General features: G+C 42.5%; 1 protein-coding gene across 1 annotated transcript in view; it reads left to right on the top strand.

The window, feature by feature from the left end:
- LOC133423675 (collectin-12-like) overlaps positions 1-23,363 on the top strand; it is a 51,923-nt gene extending 28,560 nt beyond the window's left edge. The window contains exons 3-10 of the mRNA XM_061713950.1: positions 8,281-8,403; positions 17,271-17,357; positions 17,445-18,488; positions 20,498-20,995; positions 21,521-21,657; positions 22,190-22,299; positions 22,629-22,774; positions 22,870-23,363. Of these exons, the coding sequence (XP_061569934.1) occupies positions 8,281-8,403; positions 17,271-17,357; positions 17,445-18,488; positions 20,498-20,995; positions 21,521-21,657; positions 22,190-22,299; positions 22,629-22,774; positions 22,870-22,889 (2,165 nt within the window). The 3' untranslated portion in view covers positions 22,890-23,363. The remainder of the gene's footprint in view (positions 1-8,280; positions 8,404-17,270; positions 17,358-17,444; positions 18,489-20,497; positions 20,996-21,520; positions 21,658-22,189; positions 22,300-22,628; positions 22,775-22,869) is intronic.
- The last annotated feature ends 966 nt before the right edge of the window (positions 23,364-24,329 follow it).

Raw genomic sequence — 24,329 nt, 5'->3', positions numbered from 1 at the left:
TTAGGAGGGTTGAAGGGATTGTATCTGCCATTTTGTGGTGTGTTACTCATTTACTGGCTGAACTCATAATCATCTTTCTCTATTTTTGTCAACCATTCGAAACACAAACAGTCTCATTATCATATCGCGACCAAAGACTGACATGGATGGGACATTATTGTTGACAACGTTGTAATCTTTGTTTGAAAACTCTTATGGTTTCAGCAAGTAATTAGGACTTGCATGACTTTGACATGTGCTTTTTGTAAAGCAGTACGTTTTTGATTGTAAAGCATAAAGTTTTGATTATTTCGGATGGATTAACGATCACTTTGCACCCCGTGTGAATAGTATAGTGAATCCCCAGATTCCTATTTTTTCTACTCTGATATTAAATATGTGCAGAAATTCTCATAATGGGACTTTAGCAAGTTTATTTGGAAAATATGGGCGTCAGTGCAGTCACCTAGAAATGAATAAAACTGCACAAATAAACTTGCACTTGCAAAGAATCTGCACCACTATGGTACTTACAAGCCATCACATACTCGCCGTGGTCCGGCTAGGTGGCTCTGTTGGAGCAACCAGCAGCGGTCGGAGTTCAGACGCAGCCAGCTGAAAGTGATGTTGGATGCCAATTTACTCCACTGCTAAAGCCTTCGAGTTGGTTGGTGGCCTTCTGCAGAACCGGCTATTGGCCGTTTTGTCAGGAGTGATTGCTGCCAGCTAGCAACAGCTATCAGCCTCCGGAGCCGTCCAGGCCAACCTCAGGCTGATTAGTGGTCTGTTAGCAGCACATCAAGCCATATTATCATTAAAATAGGGAGGATTATGTTCTGTAAGCTCATTCCCAAGTGTTAAGTTCACCAAAAATGCCAAGCGCAGAGTTGCTAAAGAGTTGACAGTTAGTTATTGATAGCATGGTCTGCGGTGCAGCAGTGAAGTTGGACATTTTAACATGGGAGTCAGTGCCAGCTCCAAGTGGTCATTTCCACAATGACATCAGATGAATAAGCCAGATCTCATCCCTTGTGAGCGATCAATACCCAGAACACCACTGACAGATGGAGTCTCTTTAATCACACGAGCTATGTGACGTGTGCTGCGTGTTTTTATGGCATCCGGATTTTCATTTCGGCTCCCGCGTTAAATCGTGCACAAAGGCTACGCCAAACATGTGACTCTGCCACACACCTTCCACCCACAGACCATAAGAACAATGGACAAAGCATTAAGTCACGAACCATTGGTTTCTCAAGAGCGGTTTTGAAGCTTCTTTTTCTTCATATGGCGCACAGCCATGTTGTCAGAAAGCCAACAGGAACACGCACACCACATGTCATTCACAGTTATCTGTGGATAAGAGCTCCTTCAGCCGATCCCCACTGAAATATCTGCAGAGCTGCCGGCAGACGTTTACAGCAAAATACACCGTTTCACATGTCACAGGCCTTAAAAATCCAGCTTTGTTTTCTGATTATTTTCCTTTTCTTTCAACATTTCCATGTGATTGGTCTGATGTTACCTCTGGTTGAGGTACATAACTTCACATTTTTTCACCAAACTAAACCAAAAATAGAAAGAATATTCACATTTTTAGAGTTTTAGAGTGTCGGGGACCCAAATACAAAAGAAGGAGAAGGAGTAATCATATTTTTTGAGGAGAGAAGACACCTCACACAGAGGAGCAAAACAGGATTACGCTACAAACAGACTGACAAAGGGAAGTGAGTACATGCACACACTTGGGGACCAACACAAAACAGGTTGGGATAATTAAAACAGAAGATACACACTAGGGAGATGTGTTTTCAAAATAAAAAAAGGAACCAAAGCCAACTACTCCGCACAAAGCAGGAGTTTAACACAAGCAGAGAGCACAAGGAAATGAAGGCAATAGTAAAATGAAACAAAATAGAGGAACTGAATGAACTTAGATTAAAACTGGAGATCAAAAACCTAAGACCATGACAGTGAGACTGCAAAACCAGAAAGGTTGGCAGTGTGAAAGCACACGATCAATAATGTACACGCCATGCAGCTGGTGTGAAGCCGCCGTTACCATCGCGTAACTAATGAAAGTAAAATGTGGTCTTAGTGGGAGAGTTTATAGACACGAAAGAGACGACAGACAACCCAACCTCTTATTTCTGCCTGAGGGTCATTTAAAAGCAACAAACTGATTCATGAATAAAGATAAAAGATGATGTATCCAAGGATTCTTAAATATGATTCCATTATTTTCTAGCCAACAGTCTTCTTCGTTTCTCCGCTTTAGTAGATCTGCCCAAGTTTTTAAATCATCCCTCCTGCAGTGTGCACATTCTCATGTCATGGCTGAAACTCCGTATCTCGCAGACGTACTGCAAAGCTTTTTTCCTCTGGACAAGGACATCCTTCATTCCTCCCAGATGTAGGTGATAGTTCCTGCAGGAAGCTCAGCTAACATCAGATTACAATTACTTCTAATAACTTTGATCAAACTGTGAACAGTTAAGACTGGATATATCTGATGCTACTACTGTCATTTAGCAGACACTTTTCCCCAAAGTGACTTACATGTTAGAGCCATATAGACATGTTGCTCAGGGGCCAAGGTGGTTCATGTTTGTTGCCATTCTGGGGCTTGGACCTGGGTCCCAAGACCCAAGCCCTCCTCTGTAGCCACTAGACTACCACTGCCCCATGCGGCTCTGCTTTAGACTGGAGCGATCCAAAAGTCATCTTTGTGAAATTATGGGAATTTTTTCATGTTAATGGACATGAAAGCTAAGACAATGACTTACAATTAAACAGAAAGGTTGTCATTTCATTAATCTATCAGTGTCAGAGGCAGCGAAATCCAAGTTTTACATTTATGTCAAGGGTTTCAGAAACCGTCAGGTTCAAGGAGGCTGGTTTCAAGAGGCGGAAGTAGCTTTAGTTTTAGGTCTTAATGTGTTAAAGTTTCGTAAACCTCACCAAAGTGTGGCCTTTCTGCTTTTTTTTTTCATTCTTAAAAGGCAAAGCCAGACTTTACATTTAAGTATCACAACTTGGGTACAAGAACATATCTGTTTCTAAAAGAGGAGCTATCAGCAGATTGTTAATTTCATTAATATTTAATAATAAAAGTGCTCACTGTTTGACCATGTGATGTCTGACCCCTCTGCTTACAGAGGAGCTTTGAAAGCAAAATCGCTCCTTTCTTTCTGCAACGCCACGCCAGTCGTTTTCAGTACTTGACAGCCAAGTCATCATTTTCCATTTATCCGTGGAGTATCTGAAGATGGTTGTGCTAAAATCCAATGATTTATAGCCTTACAATTTGTTTTTGGTATAATTTCAACAAAGCAGCTTTGTAAGCACTGTCAGTTTGTTTGTGTTGATCACTGAGGGCTGATGAACTGATACACTTGCTTCGTTATTGAAGTGTACATGAGCAGACGCTTCAAACATGTCAGGGATCATGAATAACTCAGAGTCATTTATCGTGGCGGTATGTATTCCCGGTGTGCACTCCTCTGCTTACGATCAAACTGGAGGCGTGATGTGATAATTACCTTCTGCTGGGTAACTCCCCCCCCAGACACACACACACACACACACACACACACACACACACACACACACACAGACACACACACACACACACACACACACACACACACACAGTTGTAGGTATGCTTTTACACAATGCAGATGTTTCTGTTGGAGTTAGTGGAGACAGAAAAGGAAAAACCAAAAGAATCCTAAACCAAAACTGCAAGGATATATTGGCAAGAAATCTGCAAATCTTACTGCTGTGATTAATGTTTTCCTTTCCTTCTCATCATTTGCGATTTAATCACCATTTGCTTAATTTATGTCATGGTCAAGCAATAAATAAATAGAAGAAACTGTTATACCAGAATAGTTGGAATAATCTTTTTTTATAAACTACTTTTGGTCTTTAATAACGCTGGTATTTAACTTTGGAGGGCTTTTCATTACCCCAACTGGTTTCTCTTCGAGTCCTCTGTCCTCCCACAAACTGGCAACAAAACAAGTCCAAACACTTTAAAGGGGACCTATTATGGCATCTAATACTTATCTTAAACAGGCCTTAAATGTCTTAAAAACAAGCTTTTGATTGTTTTTGGTAAATAAATTAGAAATTCAGCCTCTGAGCCATGTCTTTATCTTCCCATTATCTAACCTCATTCTCTATGCGGGAGTCTGAGTGGGTGGGGCTATGATAATGAGGCCCTGTGCTGATTGGCTGCCTGAATGACGCGATACACCGCTACCAAAAAATGGCGGAAGCTCCGGCCGGCGGAGTTAGTTGTGGGCGTTGTTTCACGCATCGGAGGCCAACCTATGTATGGGCGCAGAATCTGAACGGCTCGTAGAAGTCACATCACACTGGATGTCTCATCCGGGCGGCTGTACAGACACTGCAGAATTTGGTTGCTTTCCTCCTTCTCTGAGTTGGCAGGCTGAGGGGAGACCACGAAAAAACGTGTTTTTCATAATAGGTCCCCTTTAATGTAGCAATACCACTTCTGAACCTACAGTATGGGCACAAGAAGGTTTGCATGTTAGTCCCTGGTATAAGACACAACAAAGTGCATCTATGCTATTGTATTGTCAACAGAGTAGATCGGTATGCCCCCATGTGGTCAGAAATGGTATTGCTACACAGAGCTTTGAAGGGACACTGTTTTTATATTATATTTTATATTTGAACTGATTAGCATTTTTGAATAATTAATGTGTTCGCACAGACAGGAATCTGACTTTGTGGAATCATGCTTTGTTCGGTTCGAAGTCATAACATCCCATCTGTTAAAACTAGAGACAACTGAGTTGAATGCAATGCTTTGCCACAACATAAGAAGTCGAAAAAAGAAAACGTGACACACACGTACAGGAGAGCTACTCTGACATTGCATCCTGCAGTTTTTTTCATGCTTGTCAACATCATTGGTGAATACCAACAATAAGACCATATAGAGTATACGGCTTATAAATATTTTACTAACAAGTGATACAATCAATTAGTCAATCGGACTTGAAAAATAGAAACATCCAGACAGTTGAGTTTCAGCTGCATCAATAGTCCATTATCAGAGGTGGGTAGTAACGAGTTACATTTACTCCGTTACATTTACTTGAGTACGTTTTGGGAAATGTACTTTTAGGAGTAGTCTTGAATCACTATACTTTTTACTTTTACTTGAGTAGATTTGTGAAGAAGAAACTGTTACTCTTACTCCGCTACATTAGGCTACGTTGAGCTGTTACTTTTCTTTTATCCCTTTTATCCGCGTCAATCTCATGACATCACTGGGTGATTCTTTGGGAAAAATTTTTGTTTTTGCATGTTTGTCACATTTACACAGACTCAAACACACACAGAGTTTATATGAGTTCATGGGCTTGTTCTAGTTCTGGTTAAAAAATAAAAGTACAAAGGCTTGACATTTTGTGCTACTTGTGCTTAATTTATTTTTTTATTCTGTTATTATTTTATTATTTATTAAAGTACTTGAATTTACTTTAAGATTATTTTAATTTAAGCTATTTTTTATTTTTTATTAATTTTAATTTATTTTATTATTTTATTGATTTAATTTGCCTGAAGATGATTATTTTGTACTTTTGTCTGTTTGAATGGTTGTTAAAAAAATAAATCAGACGTTACTCAACAATTACTCAGTACTTGAGTAGTTTTTTCACCAAGTACTTTTTTACTTTTACTCAAGTAATTATTTGGATGGCTACTTTTTACTTCTACTTGAGTCATATTATTCTGAAGTAACAGTACTTTTACTTGAGTACAATTTTTGGCTACTCTACCCACCTCTGTCCATTATATACAACACTTGATAGAGAAAATGCTACATTTGCGTTTCTTTTGCCTGAATAAAAGAAGCACGAATCTCCCACTTTGAAGTTGTTGTGAGTGTCTTACTGCCACAGCCAGCAGTCAGGGCTCAGTTTCAATGGTTGGGGAGAATTATTTGGGTGCTATGCTAACAGCTACTCAAAGTGGCAGCCGTGGAAGATCGATTTCGAACCCTCCAATATAACTCAAACCTCATAAAGGTCTTTGTGCTTCAGGCAAATACTATACCATGAATTTTTAACCCAAATTACTTTTTTGCATCAATCTCTTACATGAATTGGAATCATGAGGCCTGTTTCCACTGGCGGGGGTCCAGGGTAGTTATACTAGACATAAATCATCAGGGCATGACTCCTTTACCAGGAACAGCCCCACAATGACAGTTGTTGGGAACCAAAACATATCCCTTCCATGGGTTAGAGCAGCCCTGAAAAGCTGTAGAGGGGACAGTTGGTGCTGACTGGATCTGCTGTGGGCAGGAGAAGTATGGAGCTAGAAAAGTCTCATAATTCGCAAATGCACACACCGTTTCACAAATGCACAGGACAAAATTCACAAATGCACAGACCGATTCGCAAATGCACAGACCGAAGACGTCCTTCAGGTGCCCTTTGAATATAAGTCGTCTATTGTCACCCTTCGCCAACAGAAATGCGGCAGCCATCACAATTCCTTTGAATTGAATTGCCTCTTCTTCTTCATTAGCAGTTGGCTAACAGTGAAAGAGGTGAACTAACTCAGTGGATCCTTCCAGCTCTGTCACTGTAAAAGGATAGAGGAGGAAGGCAAAACTCCAGCCCTGTTACAGTTTTTTCCCAGGACTCCCATTAACTGGAATGCAGCTTTGGACGGTAATGGCTAGATGGGGGCGGCCATGGCTCAGTGGTAGAGTCGGTTACCCTCCAAACTGGAAAACTGCCAGCCCCATTGCAAAACCCAGTCGCAAAGGGGTCACCAGCCAGTGCTCTCAAAGTTCTCGTCCCACAAGGTGGAGGCTTGTGTCAACGTAAAAACGTATACATCAAAAATTAGTTCATGGGGATCTATCGTGGCACCCCCATGATGGATGAATGAAGGTTCTGCGGTAACGGTTTTATATTGCCAAAGCACATCACTGTCTGGTAGGTGAAGATCAACTTGTCAGGGCTCGGTGGTGAGCACATTTTTTAAAGCTGACAACGTCTTTAAGTGGCTTCAAACTTGGACTGCAGCACATTATTAATCCCTGGCCAACACTCACACGTCTGCAATAAGCGCAGATCTGGCAGCTTCTCACCCCGGCTGAGTGATTGGTCGGGCTCAGCTGAGGAGCTCGAGACAGCTCTGGTAGCGGGTTTGATGCACAATCATAACCGGGAACACGCTGTGTGCCGCTTTTGTCAGATGAAGATCATCTGATACTTGGGCTGTGAGTTGGTGTTGTTTTTTTTTTTTTTGTGGGAGAAACCTTTTTCCCCACGATCTTGGACACACTTTCTCTCAAGCGAAATGGGTGCGCTCTGCCAGCTGGATTGTCTAACTCGAGGGGATCTTTAACAGTCCCTTCACACCCATTAGAGTCATTCTTAATTGGGAATGTTGGCATCTAACCTCCCAGCGGGACCCTGCAGAGCAACCAGAGCAGTAGATGTAATCTATTAAATAATTACCTCAACATATAAATCATACTTGAATAGATGTGTAGCTTGAAATTGCCTGTGACTGTTGCTGGTTGATGTGGGATGGCGACTGACCGGCTCCTGTAATCCCAATATGTTTTTGGGTTATGTTACCATGGCAAATGATCATGTTACCTTTGATATGTATATATTATAAATAGGAACATGATGGGAGTCTCATTCCAGGTGCTTAACCCCCCCCCCCCCCTATACTCACACACAAACTGCACTCCCAGACCTTCCACTCACAGAGACACACACTTCACGGATTGAAAATGAAACACAGCTGTGTTCCCGTCAGCGCTGGGGATCTCGCCATTCATCTGTTATGAAAAATACCCGCGGAGAGGACTATTCCACTAGTGTCCCCGCGAGCCGGAGGTCGTAGCAGGTCTCCGCAGCACGGACGCTGCAGGACAGCTGAAAGTTGTCGTTAGCGTCGCACAAAAAGCGCACGAAAGCGAAGAAACTTTCAAGCACACGGTGACACTTTGCTGAGGGAGGTGTGAATTCAATAAGTCTTTGAGTGTCAACAACTTCCTCGGAGGGGGGGATTGTTTTAGTGTCCCCTGCCCCTTCGCCACCACGGTCCTGAGGGAACTGCTGGTCTGTTTTAATGTAGACTGCAGGGCTGTTTGTTCAGATGTGGGACCCCCGGATCCCCGAGCCAACTCCAGCCTCCACCAACATGTCCAGTCCGAACATTTCTACCCTGGTAAAACGCAAAACAGAAATGTAACGACTCACGTGGCATTCTTCTTTGTTTCCACACAGGGATCCAGGAGGGAACCCAGTGCACTAAGTGTAAGAATGAGTGGGCGCTGAAGACCTCCATAGCTCTTCTCTATGTGCTCTGTACGCTCCTCACCATCGCTGTTGCCGTACTTGGATATAAAGGTGAGATGAGGTTGCTCCTCTTGGAGCTCTCAACTGTTTTCTACCCTCCTCTTTCACCCCAACCTGACAAGCCCGTTTAAAATCACGATGGGAGTCTCACTCTTTCCCAAAATGATGAAATGATTCATTTATCTGGTGTTGAACGAACTGGCATCCAAATATATCATTACTGGAACTTTGGAGAGCGTTACAGTTCAGTGAGTGGATGAGTTCACCGAGACCTCCTGTGTTTGTGTGCATCTCTTCATCCCCCAAGTGGTTCCTCGGCATGGCCAAGTATGACATGAATGTTCTGCTGCAATAAGAGATCAGGAATGGAAACTATGACAGCAGGTTTGCCACACCTACAAGAAAAATTGGCAGTTTGACTCACACTTCTCCCGTGGATAATAACTAATTACAAAATGAAAAAAAAAATAAAATTGGCATTACCGTGTTGTTTCAAATGAAAGCCCAGGCTGTTAGTTGCTACAACTGACTTGTGACTTGTTCTGTTTTTCACCAGTGAATAATTCTGATGCCTGCAAACAAAATCTGGGATGGGGCTGCCTCTTTTCCACATACCTGCGTGTTTGAGTCATCTGGAAATACATTCATATCTGTTGGAATACCATAACGTCCAACCGCGGTCAAAGCACCGCTCTATTTTCATTCAGCTCAGCCGTCTCAACTGCAATAAAGATTTTTAACCGTTGGAGTGGATTTCAGTGAAACACCAGCCGACTGTTGGGCTGCATCCAAGTCCAGTGGCCGATGGGCTTGATAGGTTCTTGGCTTTATGCAATTCTTACCTAACTAGGTGCATTAAAAATCGCCTCCTGCAATACTTCTTGCATGACTTCAAATTAAAATTCCCTTGATTTGTATCGGATAGAAACCCGTCACGTCTTGCGAGAGCTTTTATTATGAAGGATCTGCAGGCACATGTATGCAGCAGCAGACTTTACTGATCAGAAGCGAGTCTGAGTAATATGTTATCCTGTCAAAAGCATGTTTATTTCATTCACATAGAGAACTGGGGTAAAACATTTTTGGTTTTGGTATGTAGGCTATATTATAATGACAGACATGCATTCCTTGCCAACCATGCATTCCTTGCCACCACCCCCCTACCCTTTATTTTGTGTGTGTGTGCGTGTGCGTGCGTGCGTGCGTGCGTGCGTGTGTGTGTGTGTGTGTGTGTGTGTGTGTGTGGAGGGGAGGGGGGAGTCTTTCTTTTTAGTCGGCCACACCCCCCAATCTAAGTCTGGTTTTTATTATTAAATTCAATTTCTTTAGTTGAGGGTATAGGTTATGCTATCTGCCTTCTAAGATACAAGACATCACTGTTGTTACTTACTATGAAGTTACTAAAAACGAAATGAAGTTTTAAAAAAGATCAAAGCATCTGTAGTTAGTGCATAACTAATAACTTAACAAACTCCAATTCTTTTTTTCAATCATCCATCCATCCATCCATCATCCATCATTCTCTGTTTTTTTTTTTTTTTTTTTTTTTTTTTTTTTTTAAATATTTTTTCCCGGTTTTTTTCCCATTTTTACCACCCCGTGCTCCTACCTACTGACAGTCCTGGGCATTGCCATCCTCTACCAACCCCGGGAGGGCCCTGCACTGAGCTCAGGTCTCCTCCTTAACCTGAGGAGTGAGCAGGCCGCATCTTTTCACCAGACAGGGTGGGGCTTCTCCGGCCGAACGTAGCGCGTGGAAGGATCACGTTATTCCGGCCGGATCCTCCCCACCCCATCTGGCGCCCCGGTTGGCCAGAGGGGGCATGTATAGCCCAGGACTGTGTGCATGTTTTTGTGAGGGTAGCTCACATTAGCTACCCAAGGGAACACGGGGAGAACATGCAAACTCCACACAGAAAGATCCTTTCGCCAACCCCACCCATGGTGTGGGCACTGAAGTCATGGGAGAACTAACACGCACTTCAGCACCCACAGCGTCCCCCGGCGGGAATCGAACCCAGGACCTTCTTGCTGTGAGACCGCTGCACTACCAGCTGCGCCACCGTGCCCCCTGTCATTCATTCTCTGTTTATCTGAAGCCGGGTCATAGGGGCAGTAGTCTAAGCAGGGGAACCCAGACTTCCCTCCCCGGCTACTTTGTCCAGCTCATCCCAAGGTTTTCCCAGGCCAGCCGAGAGACATAGTCACTCCAGCATGTCCCGGGTCTTCCCCGGGGTCTCCTCCCTGTGGGATATAACTGTAAAACCTCACCAGGGTGGGATCCAGAAGGAATCCTCACCAGATGCCCGAGCCACCTCATCTGGCTCCTCTTGATGCGGAGAATCAACGGCTCTACTCTGAGCCCCTCCTGGATGACCGAGCTTCTCATCCTATCTCTGAGGGAGAGTCCGGACACCCTGCGGAGGAATGTAGCACCCAATAATGTAATAATTTCCTGAAAATGTAATAAAATTTGCACTTAACTCAATCGAAAATGTAATAGAACCCAATAATGTAATAACTTCACCAATAATGTAATAAAATATCCTGACGGATATTGTAATAACATTTTTACCAATAATGTAATACATTATTACATTATTGGGAATTTATTACATGGTACTCAAAGTCTGCAATTTAACCCAATAGTCATTCTGGTGTTTCAAATCCAGCGTATATAACATTCTTAGATTCTTAAAACACAAAATGTAGAACTCTGGACTGAAAATGAACATATTACATTATTTGTCAAGTATTACATTATCAGTTTTGAAAAAAAAAGACCCACCTAAAATGTAATAAATTCCCAATAATGTAATAATGTATTACATTATCGGTAAAAATGTTATTACAATATCAGTCAGGATATTTTATTACATTATTGGTGAAGTTATTACATTATTGGGTTTTATTACATTTTCGAATGAGTTAAGTGCAAATTTTATTACATTTTCAGGCGTTATTACATTTTCAGGAAATTATTACATTATAGGGCGCTACAAGGAAGCTCATTTCCTCCACTTGTATTGGCGATCTTGTTTCTATCGGTCACCACCCGCAGCTCATGACCGTACTGTAGGTGAGGGTAGGAACGTAGTCTGACTGATAAATCAGAACTTCACATTTCGGCTCAGCTTCTTCATCCAGACCGAAGCAGAGTCTAAATCACTGTGGACTCTGCACCGATCTACCTATAAATCTCTCGCTCCATTCTTCCCTCACTCATGGACAAGAGCCAGAGATACTTGAACTCCTCCACTTGAGGCAGGATCTGATTCCCGACCCGGAGAGGGAGCTCCGTCATTTGCCAACTGAGGATCATGGTCTCGGATTTGGAGGCGCTGATTCTCATCCCAGCCGTTTCACTGTGAACCGCCCCAGCGAGAGTTGAGGGTCTTGGTCCGATTAAGCCGACAGAAGCACTTTATCTGCAAAAACCAGAGAGCCAGTTCTGGGGCCACCAAACCAGAATCCCTCTGAAAATCTATTGTAAAAAGATGTTTCAATTATTTTCAGTTCATATCATGATGCATCGTATTATGTGTGCGGATACAAACAACGTTTTTGAGATCCTGGATTGTAGATCGTAGAGATCGTAGTTTCTGGGTTTGCCAAAATAAAAAAGTAAAAAAGATACACAGACCAAAAAATAGAAAACGTCAAGTATCTTGTGTAATTGTTGTAGTGTCTATGTGAAGTATATTTGTAAATAAAGAGAATGATTCCTTAAGTTCAAGGTCACTTTATGAGATAGTGGTGGAAAAGGTTTCTTCTGCGTACCATGGATGAGGTTTGCAAGAAGAAAAAAAAGTATCCTCTTTGTAAATGTTACTTTTGATTGTACTTCCTGTCAACTTCCTGAGGCTGTTTCCTCATCAGATAGAATATAATATAAATAATATAATATAAATATAATATAAATATATATCTGACTCACTCACTTCTGCAGAACTAGGTGGAGACAAAAATGTCAAAACCTCAACATGACTCAAATCTCTACGCATTGTTACAAACTGACGGTTTTTCCTTTTAAATTGGACGAACACGGCACTCTTCGAGTAGCTGTCTTGTCTCCTCTTCCTTTGCTCTGCAACCCCTCCGTCTCCACCCTCCAACCCTCTCTCAGTAGTTTTCCACCACCCCCCCAAAGCTCACACCTCCAGAGAACCTCTTCAGCCCTTGTGGAACTTTACTTCCTGGTTCTCATTTTTTCCAGTTCGGAAACCTGTCCCGTCGTCTTTCGCGGGATTGAACTCTGAATGTCCCTGCTGTGTTTGTGCTAAACGTTCCCATATGTGACTGCTTTATGTCCCCTCATTACTTTCAATTGGTGAAAACGGCGTGAAGCGAGCATGTTTGGGGGTTATCTGTGTATTTTAAGTATGATGTCCCCTTATGTTCTGAGCCCAGTCGGTCTTTCTTGTTCCACGCTGCATGTTTTCATGCAGGCCTAATTGATCCCAGATGAGCAGCGAGTGAACTCAGTGCAAATCCAGCAGAACCCACTGAAATTGGGTTTTTACTGGCGCTGAAGCGCTGCTTTGTCAAGGGAACCACAGTTCAAATACACTCCTGGAGCCAGATGGTTATGTAGTGAGACCCACAAGGCTATGCACTTAACATGTGTGCTTGCTTCTGTCCTCCGTCACTGACCCACACAAACCACCTCAATGTGGCTGCTTTGTTTTGATGCAGACGAACCTCCGAGGCATGGCCGGGCTGCAGAGACCTCTGTCTTCTCCTGCAGCTTCTTTTCTTGATTGACACAACAAAGTAGCAACATGAGTTTTGATTCTGGACTCTTAGCATTTGCGTGTCATTAATTGTCCTCAAAAACATCAACTATACAGACAGTGAATGTCTTTCTTTTACTGTATCCACAAATAACTACGGAGAAAGTTTATTTCAGCAAACCAAAATGACAAATGAGATACTGCATCAGTAGCAGTTGTTTATAAAGCAGCATCTTTAAACTGAGCAACGTGACACACCTTCACCCTCGAAATGCATGAGACAAGAGACATGAAAAGAACGGTTTTCTGTCTGATGGAATAAGATTTGCTATAATTGAGAGTCAAAAAGGCCTGACTCCATCTAAACACCATGGCTATGCTCTGTTAAATCTCTATTCCCAGCTGAGAAGTCAAGAAAGTGCTAAACACAGTAGTTAGTGTGATGACAACGAGCCAGCTGTCAATCAGAAGACCACACCCCTAATTATGCATAGCTTTCTGGCTTACAAAATGTTACCTGATGTGGTGCATAAAGTTCACATGAAGTGCGTTTCCACTAGCAAGAGTTTTGGGGGAGATTTTTCGGGGGTCAGATTGTCTCCATTACCAGGAACGGGCCTGCAAAAGTGGCCTTTAGGAACCTTTACGTTCATGTAGAAGGAGAGATACTCAGGAACCTACTGGTGGGCGGTTTCTGCTAATCAGGATTTATATAAGATAAGATAAGGTAAGTTAAGATAGTCCTTTATTGATCCCCAGAGGGAAAATTCGGGTGTTACAGCAGCTCAAAGTCAGATACATGTTCAGGGCAACATGAACTCAGGCCCCGTTTACACATAGCCGGGTATTTACAAAAACGGATATTTCCCCCTCTACGTTTTGAAAAATTCCATCGTTTACACGAGATCGTTTTAAAAATGTCTTCGTTTACACGAATCCGCATAAAAACGCTGTTAACATCATGCCAGCCAATCAGAATCCTGGAAAAAACATCAACAAATGACACGTGTCCAGTTAAGGCTGATTTGTGGTTCCACGTCACACCAATGCAGAGCTTACGGCGTAGGGTACGCGGTGTCGCACACCGTACGGCGTGCATCGCCACGTACTCTACGCCGTAGGCTCTGCGTCGATTTAACGCGGGATCATAATTCAGGCTTTACTTCCAAGACGGAACGAGAGTCTTTCGTTTGGAGTGACAGAGAAGTGGAGTTACTTTTAAGTGTGACTTTAGGATATAAAACAGGTAAAATACAAGAAAATATTGACGGTGGCCAAACCAATTGTAAACACAGGTCGCACACATGACGCTAGTGACGTGTCTGTTGCATAATGTGACGTTCTGAAGCCTAAATCTCCGTTTTCCTCTGTTTAGACGCAAACGTGAAAACGGAGTTTTTGAAAATCTCCACTTTGGCCGGAGTTTTCAGAAATGATCGTTTTTGGGGGCTTTGAGCTGAGTTTTCGTGTAAACGAACGGCCAAAACGCATTAAAACGCCTCCGTTTTTGCTCCGTGTAAACGGGGCCTCAGACTAAATAAACGATAAAGATAAATTATAAGTATGAAAAAAAAAAAAATACAGTAAAATAGAAAACTGAATAAGTGTACTGTAAACTGAATAAGTGTACTACAAACATAGTAAGGTAGTATCAGCAGTCTCATGTGAACATAAATCATGTGAACACAAATCATTTGAACCTGTTGGACCAGAAAGTTGGAGATGACAAGAAAGAGTTTGCAAATGTGGAACTCCGTTTTCCTTTAATCTCAATCGCTCCCACCACGATGTTTGTAAAAAAGTAAACAAAAGCCCAAGTAGCATCACTTGTTTCATGTTTCTTCTTTTGCTGCATTCTTCTTTTTCGTCTCCCTTTGTGCTGATGGTCGTTTGCGAACTGCAAAAGATGCACATTACTGCCACCTTGTGGTCAGCTGAGTTATTTGTTGGGTCAGTGGTTCTTGTGTGGCGCTACAGTGTAGTGGAGACTCGCCGGCTGGAGTGGCTGAGGAGACGGTCGTCCCTGTTAGAGGTTCCTCTCCGGCCGGTTTACTCTGAATCTCCGATAATGGAAACCCACCAATACTGCACAGCTGTAAAATCCAGCTACGGAGACCAAAACCAATTCTGAACCAGACTGTAAATATGTTTATTTCTGCTGCAAAGTTGGATCATTTAACATCAGGGTAAATAAAGCTTGACTAGCTGTTGGAGCAAGCCCCTAGAGGTCATTCAGAGAACTGCAGTTTTTTGTACTTCCTTGTTGAAAAAAACCTGGGAAACCGAACATTGACCGCTAGCTGAGAAACAGGGCGGCTACTCAAGATAGTCGGGAAAAAAATGAAAATTTTCTTTCTGCATAAATGACCAAGCGGACATTTAATACACCATGTAGTGACTAAGACTTGATTTTATTGATAAAACCACTGCTCTTTGAGCTTGTTGGCTTGTTCTGTTCACATCTTTAATGTGTTTCATTAGTGAGATTGATTTTACAAGACACACACTTTCAATAACCACCCACAGAAAATCTGGGTACGAAACATCTCACTTGTAAAACATTTGGACGTCTAAGCCGAAGCCATGCCTTTCTCTGCACCACTTTCAATTTTTTGCACGTGTTTTATGGTTAGTTTTATGGCAGTATGATGCAATAATCCTCTCTCTAAGCCAGTACATGAACAGGATATCTGGAAAACACCCAGAAATATGTACATGTGTAAGCGTTGGTGAATGAAACAATATGCCTTGGTTACAGTTGGTCCGTGGAGCTTGTTTTGTTTTCTGTGGCGCTGGGCTGTAACATCCTGTGTCTGGAAACGTGTCCGATTTACTTTTTGGAACATTTCGTGTCCACATAACAGCTTTCCCCTCATAAGTTAAAATAATGTGGGTTTAAATCTGTCGACAGCTTCAGGTGGGTTTCTGGGACGTTTAAGAGGGTGACGACAGGAGACAATGACCTTTGACCTTGTGAATTGAATGTTTCTAATTTGACGTTTTTGAAGGTCTCTACATGAGTTACTCAGGAAACAATTCCTCTAACCTTTTCTTTTGGTAGTGTAAAGACTTAATAATTGTCTTTCTTTGCACAAAAGTAACTTTAAAGGTCATAACTGTCATGGAAACATAAACTTCAGACATACTTGGTGAGTTTAGCTTAGTATGAATCTGGAAAAAGGAAAACACATGGTTTTGATCAAACTTTAAAATCAACTCTCCTTCTTTTTGTAGAATTTACCAATTAATATGATCCTATGTTTGACTTAAAAAAAAGAGAGTCTGGGATCATTAGTTAGTCATTAGCTCTATGCTAAAGTAATTGGCTGCGTCTACGTTTTACAAAAATGTGAAACAAAACTTCTTCTCTGATTTAAAAACCTAATAAAAACGAGGCCAACTTTAGCGTTTGCGGGACCATAAATCAAATCTGGGAGGAAGGATGGATTTCCTCCAACTCGTCTCTCTTGTGAGGAGTGAAAGCCTTTGGACTTTGCTGTTGTCTTAGCTGCCGGGGTAAACAACTTCCCAGCAGAGGAGCCCATGCTGTTCCCAGTTAGAGGAAGTGTCCCCCTGGCAAGGCTGGTGCTACAAGTGGGATGCTTCCCTGGAATCCCAGACACATTCCAGAGGAAATGAACGCTGGTGTCGCCTGTGGGGGCGCGCAGAGCCTCGCTGCAACAGTGTCTGTCTCCAGTGGGTAGTCTTTGATCCGTGTGTTTACTGAAGACCTCCCCTGGTCACTTCCTGTCCCCGGGGCCTCTGGCCAGTGTCCTCCTATGCACCTTTAGCCTCCGTCTCCGTCGCTGACCACCCACTCCATCCATGCTGAATTTATGTTTCCTCCTCCCTCCGTCTCTTTCTTAGAACCCTTTCTAATTCTTGAATAAATATATTTGGACAATAACTCTCAATTCCATGTTTGTAAACCTGTTAACCTCTGTCACAAACTAAATCTGGGCTAATAAAGAGATCACACTGAGTCCAGCGTTATTGCATGCCTTTGAGACATGATTACACATCTCTCATAGTTTCTGTCAGACTTTCCCTCTGATCCCTTTTATATATGGTGTCTGAGGCTGCGGGTAGTTCTATCATCCCTGTTTGCTTTTTTAATAAAGCTCCATCAGTATCCTACAGCACTAATCTTTGTCTTGACTGCTGTGTGTTTTTTTTTTTTTGCAGTTGTACAAAGAGTCGACAGTGTGTCTGAAGGTATTGCAAACTATGGCGGAAAGATAAATGCTGTTGAAAGCGATTTAAAAAAGCTAGGTACGTATTGTGGTATTTATAATAGTAAAAGCTACAGTGAGATGTTGAAACATTTTGCAGTGATGCTGTGCAAATCTTCACTTCTAGATGATCAAACCGGCGAGAAGTCGGAGAATACCACCACGGAGATCCAGGCTTTTAAGAGCAACATCTGGAGTCTCCAGAGGCAGCTGTCTGCGGTGGAGGAACGCATCCACAGCGATCAAGTTAAGCTGAATCAGCTGCAGAGCATCGGCTCCGACATCCAGAGCAGCCAGGGCTCCATTCAAGGACTGCTCAACAGCAACACGGCCGTGCTGCGCTCCGTAAACGGCACCCTGCAGTCTTACGGCAGCGTCATCAAGGGCCTGCAGGAGGACACAGCCAGGCTGCAGAGGGAGCTCCAACAGCAGGTCAAACTCCAAAACCAGGCACTGTTCAGCACCAGCAACCTCAACCTCACTCAGGCCCAGCAGAGAGGCCTCATCGCCGCTCTGCAGCGCTCCGTCGACGACACCAGCCAGAGCATCCAGAAAATGCGCAATGACTTTCAGAGCTTGGAGCAGACGACCCGTCAGACGGTCTCTGATTCGGAGTGGCTTCGCAGCAAAGTTGAAAACCTGCAGGTCTTGGCCAACAACGCTTCGACTCTGGCCAGGGCCAATAACGACAGCCTGGAGGACGTGGGGGCTCAGCTCGCTGTCATGACCAGCCAGCTGCAGAACACCAGCAGCCAGGCCGAGGCCCACGACCAGACGCTGAGGGAGGTCATGGACCGACAGAGGGACTTCAGCAACGGCACGTCTGCAAAGTTTGACCGGCTGGAGGTGCGGCTGGACGAGATGGAGCAGAGTATGGACCGCGTGACTGGCAACATCAGCTTCACCACGCAGCTACTGGGGGCCATCAACCTCAACCTGAACGACTTGCGCACTTGCTCCGAGATGGTCGGCCGTCACTCAGACTTCCTGCAGAACCTCAACAGTAGCGTGACGGATGTGAGGACAGACGCTGCCAGTCTCCGGTCGCACCAGGAAGAGCTAGCAGCCCGTTTGGACAAAGAGGTCACCAGTCTCTCTATTGTCATGGAGGAAATGAAGCTGGTGGACACCAAGCACTCACAACTTATAACCAACTTCACTATTTTACAAGGTGAGCAGTGTTTTTCATTTCATTTCATTTCATTTATTCCATTCATGGTATATCTTCTTAATAATGTTGTACAAAATTCCATGAAGTACACATTATCACCATGAAAGAAAAGGAGCAGGAAGAAGAAAACTTATGATACCTGCCCCTCTCTGTTAATACAATTACATTGACTTACTGAACACCAATCTATCTATACACATATTTATAACAAGAAAACAAACAAAAATACCACTCTTCTATCTATTTTTTTCTCTTTCTCCTTCTTCTTTTTTGTAGGCCTTTATCTTTTCTTTTTTAAACATTTTCTTAAGCTGATACAAACTTGTGCAACTTTTCAGTTCCTTGCTTTGTCTATGCCATATTTTTACACCTGTAACAGAAATACACATTTGTTTTATGTTTAGCCTTGCAAAAGTATGTTTGAAATCAAGTGTTGTGTTAGTCACTGAAAAATAGTAACTAGTTACCGTTACTAGTTACTTCATTAAAAAGTAATTCAGTTAGTAACTCAGTTACTTAGACCGGAAAGTAATGCGTTACCATGAAAAGTAACTTTTTAGTTACTTTAAATACAAACATTATTTTAAATGCTCCCATTAATGCCCCTCTAGCCTTCATTTCAGCAGGTACTGTATGGATTTGCATTGTGCATCGTGTTCTGCATTTTAGTCTCCCCGCTTCTTCACTTCCTGTGTCAATAACGTTGGTCGCTTAGCAACAAGCTGAGAACGGCCAATGAGCTTCAGCAGCAGCTGAAGAACGGGACCCTTTGATGAACCGTTCATTACAGTCTCAAATATAACCAATGGTGGCATGTCGGTTTATAAGAATCTTTTTGCCCAAAAGAAAAAAGAGCGACAACAACGACCCATAACTATTTTCTTCCCTCGAAAAAACACACCTGCACCGCGGGCTTTAGGAGAAAAAGACGCTACAGAGTCGGGATGCAGCGGCTCAGAAGAGCAGTGGAATACGTGCAAGGCGGGGCTGATCTCCGCTATTTGAAGCCTTCTATAATAATTGTAAAAAGAATTTCACTTATCATGGGTTCTTTTTGGACCATAACCCCTACGAAAAACCAGGGATGACTGTAATGACAATATATCCACGTTGTGAAACTCGCCTTCTCTGGGCTCGCCATGACCGTCATGTCTTTGAATGCACACACACTACATTTCCTCTGGTCTCCGTGTGTGGGGAAAAAAAGCTTCACTGTAGCCAGAAATAACGGAGTAACGCACCATTTGGTAACGGTCAGTACTCGAGTTGAGGGGGGATGAGGGGGGATGGCATTCCCCCCTGAAATAAAAACGGTCTAAATCATCCCCCCTGTAAAACTGCCATCCACCCTTTCCATCCCTTATGTCATTTCACCAATGAAAGTGGTTTTACTGCTATTTCAACATTTAGAGTCATCACCAGAAAAATAACTTATTTGGCAATTTTCACCTGTTTCAAGTAAATTTTCACTTGAAATAAGTAGAAAAATCTGCCAGTGGGACAAGATTTTTTTTTGCTTGAAATCATTATAAACTATTGTTGTGTTTTGATGTATTTGATGTAAGCCCAGTGCATATTTAAAGCTTACAGAAGGCTGCATTTAACTGTTGCTATGTAATTCCTGCAGTATTTCTGCAGGTGTTTTGGTCAGTGCTATTATTTGTAATATTTTATATTATTGGTAATAAGCACAAATTATCTGTCCCCATATGATAAAATCCACCATCCCCCCTGATTTTTTTTTTACAACTCGAGTACTGGTAACGGTAATTGCGTTACTGAATTTAAAAAGTAATGCATTAGAGTATTAGTTACCGCAAAACTAACGGCGTTACTGTAAAAACGCGTTAGTCCCAACACTGAAGGTGAGAGATCCATAAGTAATGTTCCAGGTTGTTAGGTCATCAGGCCTCACCGAGAAAGCATTTCTTCAAATGTGATACAATAAGATAGTTTATAAGATAGTAGATAATTTTCTTGCCAAGCTGACAGTGTGTTTTATGTTCCAGGCCCCCCTGGTCCCAGAGGGCCCAAAGGGGACAGAGGATCTCAGGGACCACCTGGGCAGTTTGGCCAAAAGGGAGAGCGAGGAGAAAAGGGAGGTCCAGGGATACGAGGACCCAGAGGAGAGCAGGGTAACCCAGGACCACAAGGGGCTGCAGGGCCCAGGGGTCTCCCCGGCTTACCTGGCAGTCCTGGCTCCAAGGGCTCAAGGGGGTCCGGGGGCCGGGCCGGGCCTCCGGGACCTAAAGGAGAGCCAGGTTCTGCTGGTCTGCCTGGAAGAGACGGACAGCCCGGTCCTCAGGGAGCACAAGGCCCACCAGGCATCCGCGGCCCGATTGGACCAGCTGGAGAAGAGGGGCCGAGGGGACTGCCGGGGCCGGTGGGGCCTCCGGGGCCAGTCGGACCACCAGGGCAGCCAGGATTCCCACTTCAAAATCCAGTAATTCCTTTTGGACCTGTGTCGATGCATGACGAGGCAATGCCTCCTGTACTATGGGCCCCAGGTACATCTAAACTCATTCATTATCATCAGCATTGATGTTTGGTTTCTTAGCTTTTGAGAGATTTCTGCAGAAATTTGACCCATCAAATGTATCAAAGTCCAAAAGTTGATTAAAAAGAAATCGGTTAAATAAATGGGGGAAAAAACACGTCACTTGATTACTTATTCAAACTAAAGAAAATAACTGAGCACATGGTTGTTGTTCTGCTGCATGGCTTCACTCTGTTGAGATTATTTCCGCCTGAAGTCTCCTGATATTCTTATTTGTAATGTTCAGCTATTATTCAGAATGTATTCTTCAAACTGGGATGACAAGAGATCCTGGGATCCCCTCCAAACACCTTTGATTTTTTTCTTTTTCAATTACTTAAATCCATTTGGCAGTTCCAAAGCTGCATTAATACTTTTGCCTGATTTTTATTTATTGGGACTGTTAGGAAATGCAATCAAACCAAACTCTTGATTAGCCATCACTGATAATACTGTGCTACTTGATGCATTAACTGATCTCCTGTGTTCCTTCCAGGCTGCCCTGCAGAGTGGTTGAACTACAGGGACAAGTGCTACTTTTTCTCCAAAGATCTGAAGAATTTTGACGATTCAAAAGTGACCTGTGAATCGAAGTCTGCGTCGTTACTGATCATCAATGACAGGGAGGAACAGGTGACATGTTAATGAATGAATGAATGAATTGTTTATTTCGGTTACATGACATTATTTGCAATTCAAACTGTGTGTGTGTGTGTGTAAATGACAAAACACTTTCATACAAGTTTACACTCATCAGTTTCACACAAAAAATAATAATAAACTTCAGAATAGGCTGAAGCCAAAGCTTATATTTGCCTACCCTGTACTTTCCAACAGAAAACCCAGAATATCTGCAATATGAAAAGAAACAAAAAGAGAAATTTCCCTTTAAATTGTTCTGCTTAACCAAATTATACTCCAATCATTTAGCATTGTAATCCTTAATTATTTTACTTTTCAATATTTTTTTAAAATTCAACAGAGATTTACAGTTTCACTTCATCACTAAGTTGATTCCATAATTTGACTCCCAAAAATGAAACACATCTATATTTAACATTAGTCCTCACACGACATCTTTAATCTTAATCTGCTCTTGTGATGTGAATCACTGCTGTGCTGTGAGTCTAAGTCATGACTCGGTTCATCTTCTTCCTTCACTAAGAAATGGCTGAGGAAGCAGGCGCTTGGAAAGGGTTACTTCTGGATGGGCCTGACGGACAGGGAGGAGGAGAACGTTTGGCGCTGGCTGGACCGGAGTGAACCCGGTTTTACGTTAGTATTGAATTATCATCGCTGACGTGTCCTTGTGATTGATCTTTTGTTTCAGAAAAAAAACAAACGATTTTCATCACTGAAACCACATAAATATCCTCAGATTGTGCTGTCTCCATTCAAACTGTAGAAATACTTGTAGAAATGAAACCCAGATGTCCTCAGAAAGCATCTCTTATGTCTCAGGGATCTGCTGTCACATCCAAACTTTTCACGTAGAGGAATCTTGAATGGAAAATTCTAGCTGTAGTTTTGAACCTGCCTCCCGACTGGAGATGAGCCACCGTTGCGGGGATGTGATGTGATCGCCCCCTATTGTCTCCCTGCAGAAACTGGAAGCCCGGCCAGCCTGACAACTGGGGTCACAGCCATGAAATAGGAGAAGACTGCGCGGGTCTGATCCACGAAGCTTTATGGAACGATTTCTTCTGTGAAGATCTCATAAGCTACATCTGTGAGAAGGATAAGGAGGCTTGTACGTGTGCTTCTGTGCTTGTTTAGCCTCACAGCCTCATTTTGAGCCAGTGCACTAGGATTTAAACAGTCTTTTCTCCCCTTTTCTCTCTGTAGCAATACCTGCTGTGTCATAGCAGCGTGTTAAAAGCGAGCCCACAGTGAGCAGCTAGACTTCACCCATGTGGCACCGCTCCACTGACGCAGCACATGGACGTCCGTACGGAGACAGCAAAGGGACATTTTTGGAGACCCGGGCTGCACTAGCAAACGTCTCTCTGACACTTTCCCCTCCAGAGTGAAGGCAGTCCATTATTACCAGCAAGTGCAATACAGCAGGCCAGCCAAAGGAGGAGAATCTGTTTGATATTTTTTTTAAATTACGAAATCACCAGCTGATTTATATATAGATATATTTTTATGGTTATGTGAAATACATTTTATAAAACTGTACTCCATGAGCAACTGAATATCTGAATGTATATTTCATTATGCAAGTTTTGTAGGGAAGTATAAATGTTTTGAAGCCAACTGGACTTACTGTAATGCTTTTCTATGTTGCTGAGAATAAAAGTGGAAAAAGATGCGCCAAAAAACTCTGTTGCTGGTAATCTATGTTCAAGGAAACACTTATCTAACCTCACAAATGTCTGTATAACATTTTTATCTACCAGTATGAATAGTAGGAATAAATTACACATAATCTTAGGAAAGGGTCAGTCACTTTGGGTTCGGGTTTTAAGTCTTTTGAGTCATTTTTCGCTTTTAATGACATACATTTGTGACATTTTCTTCCCTCAGGTTTAGATTAAAAAAATTAAAAAACACCAATAAATCTGTAAAACCCTGGGATTTTTTCTAGTCGTTTGAGATTAAAGCAGACGACATGGAAACAAACCTCTGACGTAGCATCGGCTAAAAGTGAGAGATGGTAGCCAAAATGTCCCCTTCTTTTTTCAGCTGTTTTTCACATATTTACTAATATATTTTATAAACTACATTAAGCAATAATCTTGGAGTAAAAGTATGCATCTAATCTTGACTGTATCAGTCCCAGTCCATGCTATTAATAGGAAAAAATCAACTCATGGACCTCTAGTTGTCTCATTCTGTTCAAAAGAAAAGCTAAATTAAAAAAAAAAAGTCTTACACATAAACTTCTGGAAATAGTCTTGAGAATTGATACTTGATACCAGCAATCTGGACATACAATATTGAAGAAAATGCATTTATCAAATAGCACTTTTCCCCCTATCTCAGTTTTGTAACCAAGTGAAAATGAAGAACCTAATGAGTGGTGTGGAGAAAGCAAAAATCTGTGCTCGTTCCAGAAATCCTCTATTTATTGGGCCTAAGAAAAGACGTAGACCTGCTGCTGTTGTGTTTTTTACGTTTCAATACCAAACCATGACAGCAGCAGCATTTGGATACAAGTGACTGGTTGAGCAGAGGACAGCATTTGCTCTATTTCATGTTTGTCAGCGAAAAAAAAAGAAGCAACTTGAAGAGGAATAGTATAAAAGCAACGCATGGAGCTGTAGTTCCTCGCGCTGAACGCCAGGGGGCGCGTCCCGGCT

This window comes from Cololabis saira, chromosome 22 (assembly GCF_033807715.1).
Source record: "Cololabis saira isolate AMF1-May2022 chromosome 22, fColSai1.1, whole genome shotgun sequence".
NCBI lineage: Eukaryota > Metazoa > Chordata > Actinopteri > Beloniformes > Belonidae > Cololabis > Cololabis saira.
This window is presented reverse-complemented; position numbering and strand designations above follow the sequence as displayed.